Source organism: Protomyctophum bolini (assembly GCF_963924005.1).
Source record: "Protomyctophum bolini genome assembly, chromosome: 18".
In the NCBI taxonomy this organism is placed as follows: domain Eukaryota; kingdom Metazoa; phylum Chordata; class Actinopteri; order Myctophiformes; family Myctophidae; genus Protomyctophum; species Protomyctophum bolini.
The window spans coordinates 37690482-37710481 of record NC_137879.1 but is presented as its reverse complement, the minus strand read 5'-3'; the positions used below and the strand labels follow the sequence as shown (position 1 = coordinate 37710481).

The 20000-nt window shown below is 44.1% G+C and overlaps 1 protein-coding gene across 1 annotated transcript in view; it reads left to right on the top strand.

Annotated features, from left to right (window-relative positions):
• Positions 1-20000, top strand: part of LOC308332858 (phytanoyl-CoA hydroxylase-interacting protein-like) — a 28204-nt gene that overhangs the window by 1241 nt on the left and 6963 nt on the right. The window contains exon 2 of the mRNA XM_080788975.1: positions 15059-15258. Within this exon, the coding sequence (XP_080645101.1) occupies positions 15059-15258 (200 nt within the window). The remainder of the gene's footprint in view (positions 1-15058; positions 15259-20000) is intronic.

Below are 20000 nucleotides of genomic sequence, written 5' to 3'. Positions count from 1 at the left end.
TGACTGGGGGATTTTGTACCGCATGGGATTTTGGATTATTTGAAGTTTCACAAAGCAGGTTTATACACAATGATCTGAGTATTTTTGTCTTTGATTCTTTTTGTTTCCTTATTTCTGTCTGTCTGTCTGTCTGTCTGTCTGTCTGTCTGTCTGTCTGTCTGTCTGTCTGTCTCAAAATGAGGGCTGAAAGACAGGTATCCTGTTCAGACATGATTCAGGCCAGGGAAGATAAATATGGTCACATCTGACTCTCTCTCTCTCTCTCTCTCTCTCTCTCTCCCTCTCTCTCTCTCATGCAATTACTCGTCCAAACTGATTTCAGCATTTCAGCAAGAACACTAGTGTATAACGCCTGAGAAAAGGCTGAGTTATTTGTGTGTTTTGTTCACAGCACACCTGACAAAAGACCATGGTATTAAATATTGATGATGATATAGTTACATAACATTGTTGTGACTTTGTTATAGTCCGAAGGCACATTTTGTCAGTCTGGAGATGTTATATAGTTGGCCCTTGGGTGTTATAATATTTTCTAATATGGCCCCCTATATGAAAAGGGTTTGGACACACCTGGTAGTAGCAGTTAAACTGAAGTGATATTGATTAATTCCAAATATTATCAAAGTATTCTGTGGCACCCCCATGGGCAAAAGGCATAGTAGCGTCTTTAGGCCGTCTTTGGGCATATTTCCTGTGCCAGTCCGTGCCTCAGTGCCTGACCAATTCAGTCTCGGTGGTGCAGGCCAGACTCCCGGAAGCGTCAGTGAATCCTGGCCGCGCCAGGCTAGCGCCTATATACACGAGACTGAACTGGTCTGGTGAAATCCCTGTGTGACAGTGTGCTTTGTGAGTGACAAATCAAAACGGTCTTGAATCTTGACTCTTGGGAAGCCTCTCCTCACGTAATGTTTTTTTATCCTGCGTTGTGAACGTTTGTGACTTACAGGTGAAGGTAGATAAACACAGTTACAAGTGATGGAGTCATCGTGCTATTGTTTTTTAAACATAGATGATGCGGGAACTATATACACGGTCGCCCACTAAAGTATTGCCTACATGTTGACGAGACGCTATATATAGCTTGATTGATTTCCAGAGGAACAGACTACTGACAACACGACTTCCATGACAGCGTGACAGTTGTTCTTTATCCCATTCTGAACGGGAACCCAAAATAGCAGACCTACAAGCTCATAGCGCGCCACCGAGTGGCGCGCTACGAGCTTGTAGGTCTGCTATTTATTTTTTTGTTAATCGAAGAACGACTGACATTTTTAGAATCTGATCTCAGGTCAGAATGGGTCAATCAGACCAGTGTGTGTCCAGTGGAAACCTCGTATGAATCTGATCTCAGGTCAGAATGGGTTATGATCCTGACCCTTGTCGACGTCCTGAGGCCTCTCTCTGAGTGCTTTTTACACAACAGGGGGGGACAGAGTGAGTCATGTACTGCCTGCTGGCTTGCATGCATGGGCCTGAGAGGACTCCTGCTCGCTCCACAGGTCCTTCACAATGTGTCTCCCCTGTTGGTTCCATATCCCACTGTTTCTCTGCGTGTTGAGGTGCAGAGAGAGCTGCTTTTCATGTGAACGGCACACCGTTTCTCTGCGTGTTGAGGTGGAGAGATGCTTTTCATGTGAACTGCACACTGTTTCTCTGCGTGTTGAGGTGGAGATCGAGCTGCTTTTCATGTGAACTGCACACTGTTTCTCTGCGTGTTGAGGTGGAGAGCTGCTTTTCATGTGAACTGCACACCGTTTCTCTGCGTGTTGAGGTGGAGAGATGCTTTCCATGTGAACGGCACACCGTTTCTCTGCGTGTTGAGGTGCAGAGAGCTGCTTTTCATGTGAACGGCACACCGTTTCTCTGTGTGTTGAGGTGCAGAGAGAGCTGCTTTTCATGTGAACGGCACACAGCTCTGCTTCTCTGATGGAGATTTAATTCACAATAAAACAATTCTCTGAAAACTCTACTGCTCAGGAATGAACTATAACAATACAATTACTACTAAATACTGTAGCTTCTAGTTTACTATACTTGTAGTGTCAAAGCCCTATGCCTATAAACACTACATGGATGCTGACGGCTATAGGGAGGCTGTGCAGACGTGTGCTCAAGTCCAAACTTCACAAACAAAGATATGTATTAGCCGATCTGTCACCTCAGCATATAATACATACTTACATAAATAAACTATCAGGATACAGACTACAGCTCAAAGAAACACAGTTGAAAAACAGTGTGCCTCTGCCAATCAGCAACACCTTCCGCTTGATTGGGGCCCATTAAATATACCCCAAGCCACCTGGGTCTTGCCCACGCCCTGTGGTGACGTCATCAAATGAGTACTAAAATACTATCATAATGGCTCTTACACTAGGCCTACTACTACTACAATTACTACTATACGATATACCCGTTCCACTTCCACCCATCTGTCTGGATTGTGACGTCAGAACAGGCCAGCTCCATATATGGAGATATATAGGGGAGAGGCATTTGTGCTGGCTCTGGACAACCGGCTATCCGACGGTCTCGACACCGGGCACTGCACTCCCTGTGTGGGGGTGTGGAACGTGTGAAGTCGGTGGGGCGAACGGTTCTCGAGTTATGTGGATTATACCAGACGTACACACATATAGATTCTATATAATAATGGTGTCCCGAATTGAAAGGTATAAAGTATACAGGAGTTGGGTTAAAAAAGTATAGGTTAAAAAGGGCTTGTAAGATGGGCTGTTTCTGGCTAATGTTCGCCCCAGAATACGGATGCTGCGGGATTCAAGAGTTGATTTTGGGGTTTACACTGGCCAATTAGAGGGGTTCCTATATGGATTCATCTGTTTCAATACCCATTTATACCGAATTATACCCAGGGATGAAATAGCACTCCCTCGGGGGACCAGAGGCCCTTGTTGTTGTCAGCTGGAACCTATGCTTGGCCCAGAGGGCTTGATGGAGGCGACTCCAGGGATATAGAGTACTCCTCTGGGGGGGTGCGTGAGGGTCTCCGTGTCCCCTTGGCCTGCAGGGAACAGCTGAAAGAGACTTTTTTTTATTATTATTATTATTATTGGTGCATATACAATAATGTCAGACAGCTGCGGGAGGCATCTATAACATAATGATGTCAGTTGAAAGTGTGCTGGTTTGGTCTTAAAGGTCTGTGTGATGATAGGATGATAGAGAATACTATGTTGCAGTAGAATGCAGGCTCATCTGTTAGAATGGATATCAAATATCTAAATATTGAATCAAGCAACTTAAAAACTGTCTGGGGAGGCAGTGAGGCACACTGAATGCTGAGAGGGATACAGTGTATAGGAGAGACAGACAGTAGTAAACCTTCGAGAGAGAGAGAGAGAGAGAGAGAGAGAGAGAGAGAGGCAGTGTAGGAGAGAGAAAATGATTTGTCTTTCTCCACTCCCACTCTTTGTAATGCCTTGTCACGTTATGTTGGTGGGGGGGGCGGGCGGTACTCTATTTTTGGCTCTGCAACTTCAGAGTCATGAAATTTTAATAACATCCTTGGGGCTCTTTGAGTGTGTGTGTGTGTGTGTGTGTGTGTGTGTGTGTGTGTGTGTGTGTGTGTGTGTGTGTGTGTGTGTGTGTGTGTGTGTGTGTGTGACTGTGTGTGTGTGTGTGTGTGTGTGTGTGTGTGTGTGTGTGTGTGTGTGTGCATCCGTGTGTGCATCCGTGCGTGCATCCGTGCGTGCATCTGTGCATCCGTGCGTGCGTCCGTCCGTCCGTGTGTGTGTGTGTGTGTGTGTGTGTGTGTGTGTGTGTGTGTGTGTGCATGTCAAATGGTTAAATTCTGAAAAATGACTTTCACTTTCATTTTGACACAAAGGGCAAAAGTAACTAGAAGGAACACATTAAGTCTGTGTGTGTGCGTGTGTGTGTGTGTGTGTGTGTGTGTGTGTGTGTGTGTGTGTGTGTGTGTGTGTGTGTGTGTGTGTGTGTGTGTGTGACTGCGTGTGTGTGTGTGTGTGTGTGTGTGTGTGCGTGCACTGCATATGAATGAGCAAATCACTGTTTGTTTGGTGACAGGGCAAAATACCTCCAGAGCTGCTATAGAATTCCCATATGCTTATACCGTGACTGTCTCTGATCGATACAAATCGATTTTCATAAAGTAATTTAGATATTATATTCAGAAGAGAAGACCATATCATAAGGCATTATCGCCAAAATGTGATGAAAACCCAAGTTGGATATAGTGAAAAACCTCACGCAGGCCTCAAAAAACCCCAGATATATTGCAGTGTTGGAAAAAAACAACAGGGGCTGAAAAGTGCCTCTTACCAGAATATAGTCGAGTAGAAATACACAGATTCCCTCAAAGTATACAGGCATTTTAAAGCCTTTGTCAACATGAAAGATTGTCATTACCCTTATAAAAGCGTCTAAAAAGCATTTAGCAAAACACTTGGTACAGTAGAAGGGACTGAAAACCTTTTAACCCTTATAGTGAATAATCATAAATAGACAATAAAGTAGTACACCAGAAAGAGTACAATACACAGCATTTTCGGTCGTCAATCAGTCTGAAATGTAATACAGGTGTGACGTGTATGTGTCTCTGAAGACGGGTGATATAGCCTGACGCGGTGGAGACGGAGTATGATGGTTGGCGTGAGATGATGACACTCAGGCCTTTCCCAGATGGACTGTGGTGTCTGCAGGTCGTTGGTCGTTGACCTTGACTGGCTGGGAGAGACTTTGTGGCTATAATAAAGGGTTGTTTATTTGCCTCTACCCATAATAACACCGTGAGAGTGAGAACGCAGGCCAGGCTATCTAAGACAGGGGTGGGCAACTTTGATGATGCAGAGGTGCCAAATACTGTATATTTCCACACTCACTCCAGAGGACCACAGTGCATATTTTGTTTTGAGCTTGTAGATCGGCTATTTTTGCTATATTTGAATTGAAAACCTGAATATTTTCTTTTGCTATTTTTGAATTGGAATCCTGAAAAGTGACCTTTTTATTGAATTTCAAATGCATTAAGTTATAGTTATGTTAACTTTATGAACTGTTAACACTGGACACAAAAAGACAATAACATTTTTACTAGTCATTAAGCACTAGTCATTTAACACTAGTCATGAAGTAATTAAAGAATTGTAACAGCTGAAATCAATACTATATCAGCATTCTGATTTTAACATGCGGGCCGCATTAAGTGAAGGTGGGGGGCCGCATGTGGCCCCCGGGGCCGCCAGTTGCCCACCCCTGATCTAAGTTGTCCTCATGAGCTGCAGGGCCTATATGATATGCAGTGATCACAGTTCAAAGGATGTCATGTGAGTATATCATGGCAAAATTACTCATAAAGTCATAATCAATATTAACGATCAATTATCAATTTAAAAATAGCTAATAGTCTCCCTCTCAGCTTCCCTATACTGTAGTGTCTCTCTCCTGCACTGTCTCACTCTCAGCTTCCTACAACGGTCTCCTTTGCAGCTTTCCTACTGTCTGTCGCACACACACACACGCGCACACACACACACACACACACACACACACACACACACACACACACACACTCTCTCTCTCCATCCCCCCACCATCCTTCCTCACAAAATAATCAACCCACAACACGACATCCACGACATCACCGGGTCAGTATAGGTCATTCAGGTCTGATATTAGGTCTGTCCACATTGACTGTTGGGCCTGATTAATAAATTCTTGCCGACGACAGTTCCAAATAATGTGTTTTGGAAATGTCTCTTGGGGGTTTGGGCTGTGATCTTTTTCGCTGCTGCAAGCCCTGCCAACCAGACTTTTTGGGGAGCCCCTTACCGTAAGAGCTCTAACATAGAGTCATCATTTAACACTCCGAGCGGCATAAACGGAGGTCTCCGTCCCCCCTCCATTTTAGTGGATGGGAGGAAAAATATGTGAATAACTCTTGATCTAAATTAATCCGTCCAATTCTAACCAAAGATGATGTTTTTGACGGCTCAAGTAATCATACTTTGTTGTCGATCCCCTCAGGGGTGTTTTGGCTACATCTAGCTACTTCAAAGCTACATCCAAAATGGCGTGGAGCAAACCATGAAATAGGCCCTTGAAGAAAGAAATCGCTGGGCGACCCTGATTTAATGCAAGGAAAGCTTTGAGAAGGAAGAGAAGTGGTCACGTGACTCATGGGCTGCTCCATGACACTTTCACGGACACTTTCTTGGGAGCCAAACTCACACCGGATCGAAGTGCAATGAATACATGGCAGTGAATGGAGCCGGCTGGACCAGCTCATTACATAACAAGAATTATTTATGAACAATTGAGACCTTTGTCATATAATCGGTTCAGGAATTCAACGAAGACATATCACAGGTTGTTTTCTATCACTTACTTTTCGATGTGCACAGAGTGCACTAGTATATAATTTTATCTGAGGCTCTAAACAGCAGCAGGTATCGTTTCTGGCGCGGAAGTATCGCGAGATTTGGCTGCCAGACAGGAAATGGTGGGAAGTCTTGCGATATACTTGGTACGTTCAGAAAGGTACTTTGTGCTCTTTAGATGCCATACCTCTATCAAAATTACACTGTGTACACATTTTGTCATGATTTGTCACGACTCGAGTTGGCTTCGCACGACGCTTAAAAGGTCTTTAAATAAATACTTTTTGAAATGTCTATGGGGAAATAAGTGCATTGGGAATTATTTCCTGGGCCTGGCGTCGCACATGGGTTCCAGGTGTGCGTGCGTGCGTGCGTGCGTGCGTGTGTGCGTGTGTTAATGGCCCGGTCCCATCTGCAACTTAATTGAGACATTATACACGGGTCATTACACCGTCTCAATTGCATCTCATTAGAATATCATTCACAGCGTATGAATCGTGACTTGGTACAACCTTTGTTCATTTGGTCTGAATGAATTGCAGATAGATATAGTTTTATGGTGTAATGCTGTATAGCATGATGTTTATCATGTATACATCTGTCTCCCTCTCAGCTTTCCTACTGTCTGTGTCTCATACACTGTCTGTCTCTCAGCTTTCCTACTGTCTGTCTCTCATACACTGTCTGTCTCTCAGCTTTCCTACTGTCGGTCTCTCATACACTGTCTCCCTCTCAGCTTTACTGTCTGTCTCTCCTACACTGTCTCCCTGCAGCTGTCCTACTGTCTGTCTCTCCTACACTGTCTCCCTCTCAGCTGTCCTACTGTCTGTCTCTCCTACACTGTCTCCCTCTCAGCTGTCCTACTGTCTGTCTCTCCTACACTGCCTCCCTCTCAACTGTCCTACTGTCTGTCTCTCCTACACTGTCTCCCTCTCAGCTGTCTTACTGTCTGTCTCTCCTACACTGCCTCCCTCTCAGCTGTCCTACTGTCTGTCCCTCCTACACTGTCTGTCCCTCGCTTTCCTACTGCCTGTCTCTCCTACACTGCCTGTCTCTCAGCTGTCCTATACTGTCTGTCTCTCCTACACTGTCTCCCTCTCAGCTGTCCTATACTGTCTGTCTCTCCTACACTGTCTCCCTCTCAGCTGTCCTACTGTCTGTCCCTCCTACACTGTCTGTCTCTCCTACACTGTCTCCCTCTCAGCTGTCCTATACTGTCTGTCTCTCCTACACTGTCTATCTTTCAGGGCTCCTACTATATCTCCCTCTAAGCTTCACTGCTCTCGTTCTCAGTGTGTTTAATAATGCGGTTATTCAGCAGAACAAATGCAATCCATTTCACACAATAGTTTGAGAAATTAAAGTTCACCAGACCGAGACAGCTGCAGTGTAAAAGAGATAACTCTCATTAGCGATTAGATTATCGGCTGCACCTGATGTCACAGAGCCAAATATAGAACGCGCAGCGGACGAGTGAATCAACCACTCGGGGTAAATGTGTTTGCCGATGCCCGCAAAGCAGAACAATGGATTATTCTGTGGGCGTCGCTGCTGCCTCCAGCATAGTTCTCTGTGTAGGGGAACCGTTGAATTTCAATCACGTATACTCTAAACCAGTGGTTCTCAACCTGTGGACCGGTACCCCCAGGGGGGTCCACAGGTCCCCAGGTGACAGTGAGTGAAGTGACCAGCATTTAAGGATTTTTGAGACCCTTTTAATACCTACAAAAAAAAAAAAAAAAAAGACAAAAACCATTAGGCCTATAATGCATCAAAAGTAATCAACAACCTATACTGTAAAAACTAGTGAAACATTGGTCAAATTGTCAAATAATATATAAGAAAAAAGGGGGGGGGGAGTGAAAATAGCCGATCTACAAGCTCACATGCAACGCCTCGAGGCATTGTGAGCTTGTAGATCTGCTGTTTTCACAATATTAAAAGAAGGAGAAAAAAAAACGAAACTCATATACAATTCCAAGTGCTTCTCAAGGTGGGGGTTCCCCAGTTCAAATGGGGGAGTGACGACATGCAGCAAAAGGTCGTAATGCAGGATCAGGATTTACGAACCTCAAAAGCTGTCAGGCTGCTTTGGAGTTTAAGTGGACCGCTCCTATAGGCCAACAGGCAACCCCCCAGTCTGTGCATTGTAAAGTCGTGTGCCGTGTGTGTGACCACAGAGAGCAGACCCAGGGTCAGTGTTCTATGTGACGTTGTGTTGTGTGCTGTGTGTGTGACCACAGAGAGCAGACCCAGGGTCAGTGTTCTATGTGACGTTGTGTCGTGTGCCGTGTGTGTGACCACAGAGAGCAGACCCAGGGTCAGTGTTCTATGTGACGTTGTGTTGTTTGCCGTGTGTGTGACCACACAGAGCAGACCCAGGGTCAGTGTTCTATGTGACGTTGTGTTGTGTGCTGTGTGTGTGACCACACAGAGCAGACCCAGGGTCAGTGTTCTATGTGTGACGTTGTGTTGTGTGCTGTGTGTGTGACCACACAGAGCAGACCCAGGGTCAGTCCAGGAGAGAGCCGTGGCTAATTACCTCTCTGTGACGGATGAACAGAGATCGCCCTCTCCTCTTTTCACTGAGATGATGGGGAGGGAGATAGGGAGAGAGAGAGAGAGAGAGAGAGAGAGAGAGAAAGAGAGAGAAAAGAGAGAGAGAGAGAGAGAGAGAGAGAGAGAGAGAGAGAGAGAGAGAGAGAGAAAGAGAGAGAAAGAGAGAGAGAGAGTAAAGGCAGCAAGTGAAATGGATGCAGAAGAAAGGAATACAGCAAAGAAAGAACCCTGCTGTCCTCTCTGTTGTCTCACCCTCTCTCTCTCTCTCTCTCTCTCTCTCTCAACACATGGCTCTTTGTAAAACCATTTGTCCTACACTGTTTTCCATTGAACTGCTTCTACAATGGTGTCATTTAAAAAAGAATATATTAAATAAAGAATTCATATTAATATTAATAAAATAACTTTTCCACACAGTTTTAGCCACTACACTGAATTGTAGATGTCCCCAGTCAGTTGGTGGAGAATGAAGATCTGTGTTCATCTGGCAATGCGAGACTAACCCAATGCAGGCTAACTACAAAATACGTTTATACCGTAACATTAACCAAATAAATATATTGTAAACAGTTATTGATATATGCTTGCAGGAGTTAATTGTTTCCTTTTAAATGTATATTCAGTGATTTCACTTAATTCAATTCACTTATTTTTTGTTTTGTTGTGATAATCCTCTCTACTATAGAGTGTGCTGACCATATAAGGAGTTCCTCCCTGTCCCCAGTTAACCCCTGGGGGTCAAAAAACCGTAAAATGAAATCCCATCCTCCTTTGGTACATACTCTGAGATGGACCACGCGACACACACACACACACACACACACACACACACACACACACACACACACACACACACACACACACACACACACACACACACACACACACACACACACACACAGTGTACAGTTATCACTGTGGTTTAATCCAGAACAGATTATAATCTTTTTGCATCACCACTCAGACAGACAGTCAGTCAGTCAGTCATGACCCTTTTCCTTCAAAACAGGAGGCGGGGCTTAGAGTGTCCGGCAGTGGCTCAGGGGTACACGATATAGAGATATAGTTTTAACCCATTTTGGGCGGGAACCCTTTTTGGTGTTTTAAACATTGTTATAATTTAGCTATTGAAAAATAGCAGATCTACAAGCTCATATAGCGCGCCACCGAGTGGCACGCTATGAGCTTGTAGGTCTGCTATTTTTGAAAAATCGTGAAAATGTGGCGCAGATCTTTGAATATATATTCTTTCAGAGTGAATGTTTTTAACTCAAATCTTTGCTTCTGGGGGGTCCGATGGGGGTTGGCGGCCAAATACATATATTTTTGGGGGGTCCTTGACATGAAACTGTTTGAGAACCACTGACATAGAAACATGGATTTTTCAGATAACTGTCTGATTTAGAAGACATTTGTAGAATCGTCCTAATGGGCTAAAGGTTTCATGACATTTATTTTCATTTATTTCTATTTTTCTTTTTTCTTTTAAGTTTGTTTCGTGACCTCAGTTACACCCAAGAAACCTGGACTTTGAACATTCAGTGGATTTTCTGTGGACTGGGGTTTTCTCATGTGTCTGTGAAGCCTTTTGAGCTGCAATGGAAACAGGCAAAACAGTGAAAGCAGTGACATCTGCTGGCGAATCCCATTGACATATATGGGATTTGCAGGCTGTGACATCACAGCCAGCAGGGAAATCAGAGCACTTGTTTGATCAAGAAAACCCCCAGACCACAGAAAATCTACTGAATGTTAAAAGTGCAATTTTTGTGCAATTGAGCTCAGAAAACATAAATATAACTTAAGAAAAATTACAAAAACTTTTCTTTTATGTCACAATCCCTTTAAGAGTCCACTCAACTCAAGTGGATGGCAGAGTCCACTTGAGTCCATTTTTTGTCATTTTCCATTTTTTCATGTGTCTATGAGGTGACAGTATACTTCATTAGACACCCTGGAGTCGTTTTTATGTGCAATGGTGTATTCACTTTGTATTTAGGGTTTCTTCCTGGAGGCTGAACCCTTGACAGTCAAACGGGCCAATGAAATAAACAGTAGCCTACTATAGTGACACCACACTATCAGCCCCTCCCCTAACCCCTCACCCACCAGGAAAACCAGGCATACTTAATGAACTGGAGGGTGTGCCCACATAAAAACAACATTTGAACAAATACTGTACACTTTTTTGAAAAAATTATACCTCCTTATATAACAATAAAACCTGATGATCATGTTTTAGGGTGGAAAAAGATCACGGCACTTCCATCTTTAAAATCCTCAGTGTTATTCCATCTCCAAGAGTGTAGCTACAAATGTTACCAAATGGACCGGTTCTATATGGTCTACTGTCTGAATGGATGTATATATCTACCATCTGGATGGATGTAGTCTAATGTAGGCCTATAGTCGACTGTGGTGATGATAAGATAGGGGGGAAAGAAATCTTCACGTGCGCGAGCGGTTATACGTCCGCATGTGGCCAGTGAGAACGGCTACATTCATTAACGTGGACGAAAAGCATGCAGCATCCGCGGCGCGCTTATATGCTTGTGTGTTTTTGTCATAGGTTTTTGTGCACAATGTGTAGTCTGTCTGTCTGTCTGTCTGTCTGTCTGTCTAAAATGAAGCGTTTCCATTGACCCACTTTTTTGGGTTTGAGCCACTTGTTGACAGACAACCACATACAGTTATATGCTCCTCACACAGGCCTGGCCTCTCCGTTCCCATTACTGAAGAAGACAATAATCCACAGATTACGCTCAGCTGGTCCTACCAGTGCAGTGCAGTGCAGTGAGATTATGCTACGTATATCCTCTGCTTCAGATTATACGGTTATTGTGCATGATTTGGCACGTGGAAGAAGATTATAGGGCGCATTTCTGTTTTTGGTTGCTGCTCCAGTCTGCTTTCATCCTGAGAATATATCTCTTTGTATGGTTCTATATACAGTTCAAGGAAAAATCCAATTTTGTCTTAACTGTCTTAACGCGATGCATCCCATAGATTATAGGTTTAAGTATATATAATTTGAATATCTGCAATGCATAGGCCTATTTTATTTTATTGAATACAATTTTAACCAATCTGTCTGATAGAGTAGTACATCTGTATGGTAGAGTGGGCCTACTAGTGCATGTGCAGTACTGGTTGTACTTACCCTTCCATTGACACATGGTACATAGATGACACATGGTAATGCATGGTGCCTGGTATTAGGACAGCTACGCAGGTTGACAAGCGCTACTATTGTGCTGTCCAGATGTATGTTGGTTACTTGTTTGCATTACGTTATGATATTTTGATATTATTCAGTTTGCTTGGTGCTATATTTTTTGTTCATTTACAAAGCAGGTTGTTTTCCGACAGATGTTAGGTTTGATGTTTTCCATGGTATCCCAGTTACTTTGAACTGCACTACTCCAATCTTTTACTATACTCAAGGTTTTCGCTGCACTCCATTTGCGACCACTTATACCCTGTCATGGTGTTGACTAGGGTTCGTGTCATTTACTGCGATCTTCATGCACTGCGTAAATAAGTCTCCCTGGATGAGAGCTATCTGTTAAATGCCTAAATTGGACATTTATAGGCCTTGTCCTGGACAGCTTATTTCCTCGTCCTCTCTCATGCCCTCCTCCCCCTCTCCGCTGAGAGAGGAGAGGAGAGGAGAGGAGAGGAGAGGAGAGGAGAGGAGAGGAGAGGAGAGGAGAGGAGAGGAGAGGGATAAGATGGGCAAATTCAAGGCAGAGGCTGAGAAACGAGGAGAACGATGTGGTCTCAGGATAGAGGTCTCTTTCATTAGCAGGCTTTCCGTCTCTTCCCTCGTTAATGAACAGGAAGAGAATTAACGAGCTGCCTAAGAAGTCTCATTGACACTCACTAATCAACTGTTCACACTCCACAATATACAACTCTGAACCGCCGGCGCACGCACGCACGCACGTACGCGCGCGCACACACACACACACACACACACACACACACACACACACACACACACACACACACACACACACCATTTAGGGCCATTTAGCACTTGTCTGTACGTGTGTACACTAGTATCGGATGCGGAAGGACGGGCCTCAAACCGTCCGGAACGCACATGAACAACAAACTAGTGTGTGACTCGACGTGTTGTTAAACAAACCAAACATGGAGGAGGTGGAGGAGACGCCGGCACCACAAAGCGTTTCATTCACTACTTACTTGGAAGCTTTCGCATTACTTTGAGTACGTCTGTTGCATGTTGTGCATATAGGGAAGAAGGTGTGGTTTTCATTTAGTCTGCATACGTATTGTACACCCTGTAATATCGTGAGAGGCATAGGGTGGGATATTGTGAGGCAGTGCAGAATAATAAGGAAGGAAAATCTAGTACACAATGAAATTAGGTTTATTTTCCCACAGGCTCGTAACTGTTACTTGACACAGTCCTTTTCTCAGTCCTTTTCCAGCTCCGTCCAGGCCTTTGTCTCTCTTCATGCACCGTTTGTTTGTTTGTTCTCTCATCTAGTCTCTCAGCTCTGCCTCAATTAGGTGCCTCACACACCTACACCTGTGTGTGTCCTGACTGACTGAGGCACCCTGGGAGTTGTAGTTGTTGTTGTTCCGGTAGCCATTTTGTGTATGGGAATATATAGTACCCATTTACCGCACCTGTCCTCTCGTGATGCCACAAGAACACACATACTGTACAATACACACCTGCAATCTTCACACATTCACACCTATTATGCATGAACATATGGACAGTACAGCATGCACTCATGCACACACACGCACGCGCACAGAGAATTTGACCATTTCAGTACTGCAGAGGCACAGACACACTCATTGGGCTCAGCTAACTGCTGATCCGTACGAATACAACACATAGATGGCTATTTTAGATCACCTGTCGGATTATAACCTTTTATAGAGAGATGACTTCCGCACACCCGGTAGGTAATTTGAAGCAGGTGCGATGATGACGAGGCATATACAATGTGTACAGTAGAAGAAAGGAGGGACACCCTCGGAGAACCGAATTGAATAGAAGACTGTCACTTAATATCTATCTGGTTAACCTACTGACCCACGACATTACTGCAACTATCCCCCTTACACGCACGCGCACGCACGCACGCACGCACACTCGTTCTAGCAAAGTGCCATCTTACAACTTAATTGCCTGTAGGAGTAGGTCACTTGTACGATATAGTGACCTCGATAAGAGTAAAGCGTGTGTATGTGTGCGTGCGTGCGTGCGTGCACTGTATGTATGTGGATGTACATCTTATCTACATAGTGTGTATGTATGCAGAGGGACTGAAACGTGTGTAACTCCGCTGCAGGTATCTGGTCCCAACATGCCAATTAATGTCATTTCAGTGATTCAAGGATCAACAAGGCCCTTGGTGATCTCCCCTTGCTCTCAGCTGGTTCCTATATAGCTCAAACACCCATTGTTTGTTACTCGCGTTGTGTGTTCTCCCCTGGTGTAATTGATGTTGGCAAATGGCAATAGCACAGTAAAGATGATATTAATCTCTCAGAGTGAACCAGATTGAAGCATTTTCATCGCAAATGTACTTTCTTTTTTTTTTTTACCGTCCTGAGGATTTGACCTGGGTCCTCAGGTCAAATATGATTATTTTGGGGGATCCGCAGTTCAGATATGATCATTTCTTTGGGGGGTGGGTCCCCATGGGTTCAAATGTATTATTTTGCGGGGGTCCCCGTGAGTTCAAAATTCTTCAAATGTATTATTTTTGGGGGGTTGCAGCCTGAAAAGTTTGAGAAACAGTACTTAAAGGTATATATTCAGTGATTTCACTTAATTCAAATATCACTTTTTTTTTTTGTTTTGTTGTGATAATCCTCTCTCTACTATAGAGTGTGCTGACCATATAAGGAGTTCCTCCCTGTCCCCAGTTAACCCCTGGGGGGGGGGTCAAAAAACCTTAGGTTTCGTTTTTGGCTCTCTATCCTGATTGGATGAAAGGCTTAGGTCCCACAGCCAAAAACGAAACCTAAGGTTTTTTTTTTAGTGAAATCACTGAATATACCTTTAACTACAATTATGTGAAATAATCATCCCAGATATCTATACTTAACGACACCCACCCCCCCCCCCCCTCTCCCCCCTCCATCAGGTACCATGTCAGCGGACAGTGGGATCGGGGAGCTGGACGACCTCCCGGTGCCTCAGAACATAAAGATCGGCAACATCACGTGCGACTCGTTCAGGATCTGCTGGGACATGGACGCCAGCAAGGGGCGGGACAGGATCACTCACTACTTCATAGACCTCAACAAGAAGGAGAACAAGAACTCCAACAAGTTCAAACACAAGGTATATACAAATAGGAGTAGAGCTACTGTAGTGTAGATAGCAGGCAGTGAGACTGTGTAGTAGTGTTGTTTTTGGTAGCAATTTTTGACACCCGGAATGTCTTAGTGTTAGTCTAGTTTCTAAATATATCATACGATTTTAGTCGACTAAAATGTGTTTTGGCGGGCCTTGATGCCGTCGTAATGACTTGATTGTACACTTGCTGAAAATAGCAGATCTGCAAGCACACGCGTTGTGCTCTGTAGATCTGCTATTTTCAGCATGCAACCAAGTGTAAAATGACTTATACTGGATCTCTTGTCCACTAGTCCTCTCCTAACATCTATAGTTTTTATTTGTTGACAAAATGGTCAATATATTTAGTCTTAGTTTTAGTCATCGTAGGTTAGTTTTCATTTAGTTTTCGTCAGTGGAAAAGGGTAGTCGACGAACATTTTTCGTCTTAGTTTTAGTCGACGAAAACAACACAGGAGATAGCAGGCAGTACGCTGTAGACTATAGTAGTAACAGTTGCTAATGGAAGTTCTTGATGTTACTACAAGTATAAGTTAAACAGATCAATATGCAGGACTGCCATGTCAGGAATCAAACTTAATTTGTGACAATTAAGTTGCATGTGCAAAAGTGCCAATACATTCAATTGATCAATAGAGGCTATGTGCGTGACATCATCGTACCCGGAAGTTTTGCAGGAACGCCTATTGAATGGCAAAAAAAATAAAGATGTATGACCTTGACAGCCCATTCATCCAAACAGAAAAGTCCCATCTGATTGTATTAAACAACGTCAAACATTGCAGACCGCACGGAAAGCTCGAATTATCCTCTTTCATATATATCATGCAAAGTTTTTGTTTCATTTTAATCCACCATAGACAAGTTATCTATTATACATGGAGAAGTGGTACCCAAAAGCTGTACCCAATACGTTGTACCCAGAAGAAACAGCTACGTCGCTATTGCAACACCCACAACAACATCTTACACACTACACCCACACACACTCACACGGGCAGTGACGTCACACACTTACCCTTCGCAGTGTTCCAAAGCTATCTCCTCATAAGGCGCCAGACGCCAACGCTGACCACCAGCCGCCAAACAATAGTCTTTGCACTGCCAAAATAATGCCTCCCTTCCACACTCACGCCGGCAATGCAACGCCGGCAACTCTGGGATTAGAGTGGCCGCGAAGCGGGCGCAAAATTCTAGTGAGCTACATTCAGTTTCAGGTGATTTTTTTTTTTTTAAGTGTCAGAGTTTGGAAGCGCTCCTTTTCAATAATGCAACGTCCTGAATGCCTCCTACATTGAGGCCCTGGCTCCGAGCTCAATTGTTGTCTCCCTAACTAGCCTCAAGTCACACTCAATGTTGTTTTTGGCAGCAAAGTTTGATTGTAGTTTTAGTCATAGTCTTTTGAAAAGTTTTCATTTAGTTTTCACATTTTAGTCACCTGGAATGTGTTAGTGTTAGTCTAGTTTTAGTCGACTAAACTACAGTTGATTTAGTCAAACAAAAATGTGTTTAGGCGGGCCTTGATGCCTGTTTTTTTTCACTTGCTGAAAATAGCCGATCTACAAGCCCACAACGTGTCGCAGCGCGACGCGTTGTGAGCTTGTAGATCTGCTATTTTTAGCATGCAACCAAGTAGTAAAAGACTTATACTGGATCTGTTGTTAGTCTAGTTTTTATTTGTTGACAAAATCGTCAGTATATTTAGTCTTAGTTTTAGTCATCATTGTTTAGTTTTCATTTAGTTTCCATTTAGTTTTCGTCAGTGGAAAAAGGTAGTCGACGAACATTTTTCGTCTTAGTTTTAGTCGACGAAAACACTGTCACACTGAACAACTTCTCACCTGCAGCATTCCTGCTCTTAAACAGGTGGGACAGACCAAACACAATCACAGTAATTATTGGTATCAATTATCTCATACAAAGGCCAATCCGGGCCCATGAGTTGATCTACAATTACTGACTTGCTTCCTAAACTCATGGTCAATAAATGCCAGTTCAATACATTATTTCAGGCACCAAACACATAGGCCTACAATGAAAAATGCTAAATAACAGGAACAAACACCCTCTGTACCCTCCTCCTCTAGTCTACAGTACTTGGCACCCTCCAATCTAGAGAGGAGTGCCAGCACCACAGAAGGGAGACAGGTGGCAAACATAATTCAACTTCAGTGTCAATAAATACAGATATAAACATATATTTAAAACTCTCTCTATCATTGTGTGAATTACAAAAAGTGTCATTTGTACGATATATATGAACCGTCACTTCCAATCTAGCTGCTTATTGATAAAGTTGACTTTGCGGGTCTCTGTGTGCAAGGTCCCTGATTGTCTCTGATTGTCTATTGGGCACAGGCTGCCCCGTGACAGTCACCCAATCACACACGGACAGGGAGATTAGGAGGAGGAAGATGGCATGTGAGCTCAGGGCCAACCGGTTGGGACCTATAGGTGGCGCTGCAAGCGAGATCCGTAGCGGCCGCCCCCCGACCCCCCCCCCCCCCCCCCCCCCCCGCACATGCACGCGCGTGGATGATTTAATACTACTAATATTTTATTTTTGACAATGTTGTGTGCCTAACTTATCATTTATTAGTTCAACCTGCATTGAGTCATACACAAAGCTTGTCTTTTCATTTCACCGGTCTCATAACATAACATTACGTTACACATAACATTGTGTGTCTCTACACAATTCTGTTACCTGCTTCCTGGTACCTGTTTCTGGTCATGTGACCCAAGCAACCAATACACGACAGACTAAAGCTGTTGCCAGACCTTGGCAGACATGAGGCGCGGCCGTTTCCGCTGTCTGTCTACATTTTAGTAGCCTATATACGTTCTCCAGCACTGCCCTCAGTTTCATGTCCTCCACATACAAAGCGTATGGCGTCGTACATCATCCTCAAGGTAACGAGCTACGGCACCTGATGTCTCTGACAAGCTGTTCCTGGGCGGCTCTGTAACACTGCATGGTTTCCGTGACGGCGACTGATTTGATGAGTCATGACTTTAATCCTCTTAGTGATCTCGTGCTTCCCTCACCCACCCCCCCCCCCCCCCCCCCTCTCTGTCTGCTGTTTGGACAGCTGTCTGAAAACACTCGGTTGAACCCAAATGAGAGGACATGACGGTGTTATAGCGTTAGAGTCCCAAGCTGAGTGTTCTGTGACCGTCCTCTGCACACGGCAACAATGTTTTGATGATCGATTTGACCTCTCCCTGGACCCTTCATGCAAGATTTAGCCTCCGTGTCCCTCGCGGGAAATCCCGGCAGGACCAAATTCAAAATGGCGCCTGGCCGGCACCAAAAATGAACCAAAAATGAACCAAAAATGAACGTTTGGTCCAGATTACCTCGAATCATGACGTATGAAGACACTTTTTCATACAAGTCAACCATGAGGATTCCAAATCGGACACCAGTTTAATCATAAGACTTCATTTTGGCCCCCGAGAAATTCAAGATGGCTGCCCTGCATCCAGTTAACCGTAACTTATTTCGAATATCAAAGAATGTTTTTTTGTTTGTTTGTCCTTCGTATAATATGTATGGGGGTAGACAAACTATACACAGAAAATAAAATCTCTCATAATATTGCAGTGGTTAATATATAGGACCATATTGACCAGCTCAGCTGGCCTTGTGGTTAGAGTGTCCGCCCTGAGACTGGGAGGTAGGGGGTTCAATCCCCGGCCGGGTCATACCAAAGACTCTAAAAATGGGACCCAATGCCTCCCTGCTTGACACTCAGCATCAAGGGTTGGATTGGGGGGGTCCCTGCGACATACTAGAGTCATGTCCAGCTTGTACATCAAGCTGCCTCACGCTACAGAAACAGGAGATAAGGCTACTACTAATATAGGACACTTGTCTTCACCACCTCACGTGTCCCTGCATGGTCTGTCCTCCCCCGTCCTGTGTCCTATATATGTCCGGCGCTGTCCTATACACCGTCTCCATGTCAGCCTGACGTCTTTCCTGCAAGATACTGTGACAATATCACCAGGTCAACAGGTCCATTTGGTTCAATATCACCTGTCAACGGGTCCATTTGGTTCAATATCACCTGTCAACGGCCCGGGTCCATTTGGTTCAATATCACCAGGTCAACACGTCCATTTGGTTCAATATCACCTGTCAACGGCCCGGGTCCATTTGGTTCAATATCACCAGGTCAACACGTCCATTTGGTTCAATATCACCTGTCAACGGCCCGGGTCCATTTGGTTCAATATCACCTGTCAACGGGTCCATTTGGTTCCATTTTGTATACTAGAGTTGAATGAGCAGAAATACTTAATTTACACCCCACTTGGAGCTTTTGAATTCATGGAGATTTTAAAACGTGTGTGTGTGTGTGTGTGTGTGTGTGTGTGTGTGTGCGTGCGTGTGTGTGTGTGTGTGTGTGTGTGTGTGTGTGTGCGTGTGCGTGTGTTACCATTACTTGGAAGTATAACAAACCTGGGATATCGCTGTATAGATTTGCCATACTGATATTCGGAAGCCTCATGGGCTATATGTGCATAAACTGACCATGAGCGGCCTATAAGAATAGCTGGCATGACAAAAGGCAATTAAGCCAAACAACTTGCCAAATATATACTGTTCTGTTTCGGCTGTTATATAGGCAGTTATTTGTCTGTGTGGAGAAGGAGGTGCCATCATGTGTATCCTTAAAGGACAACTTTAGTTTTTTTCAACCAAGGTTCATGTTTTAGTT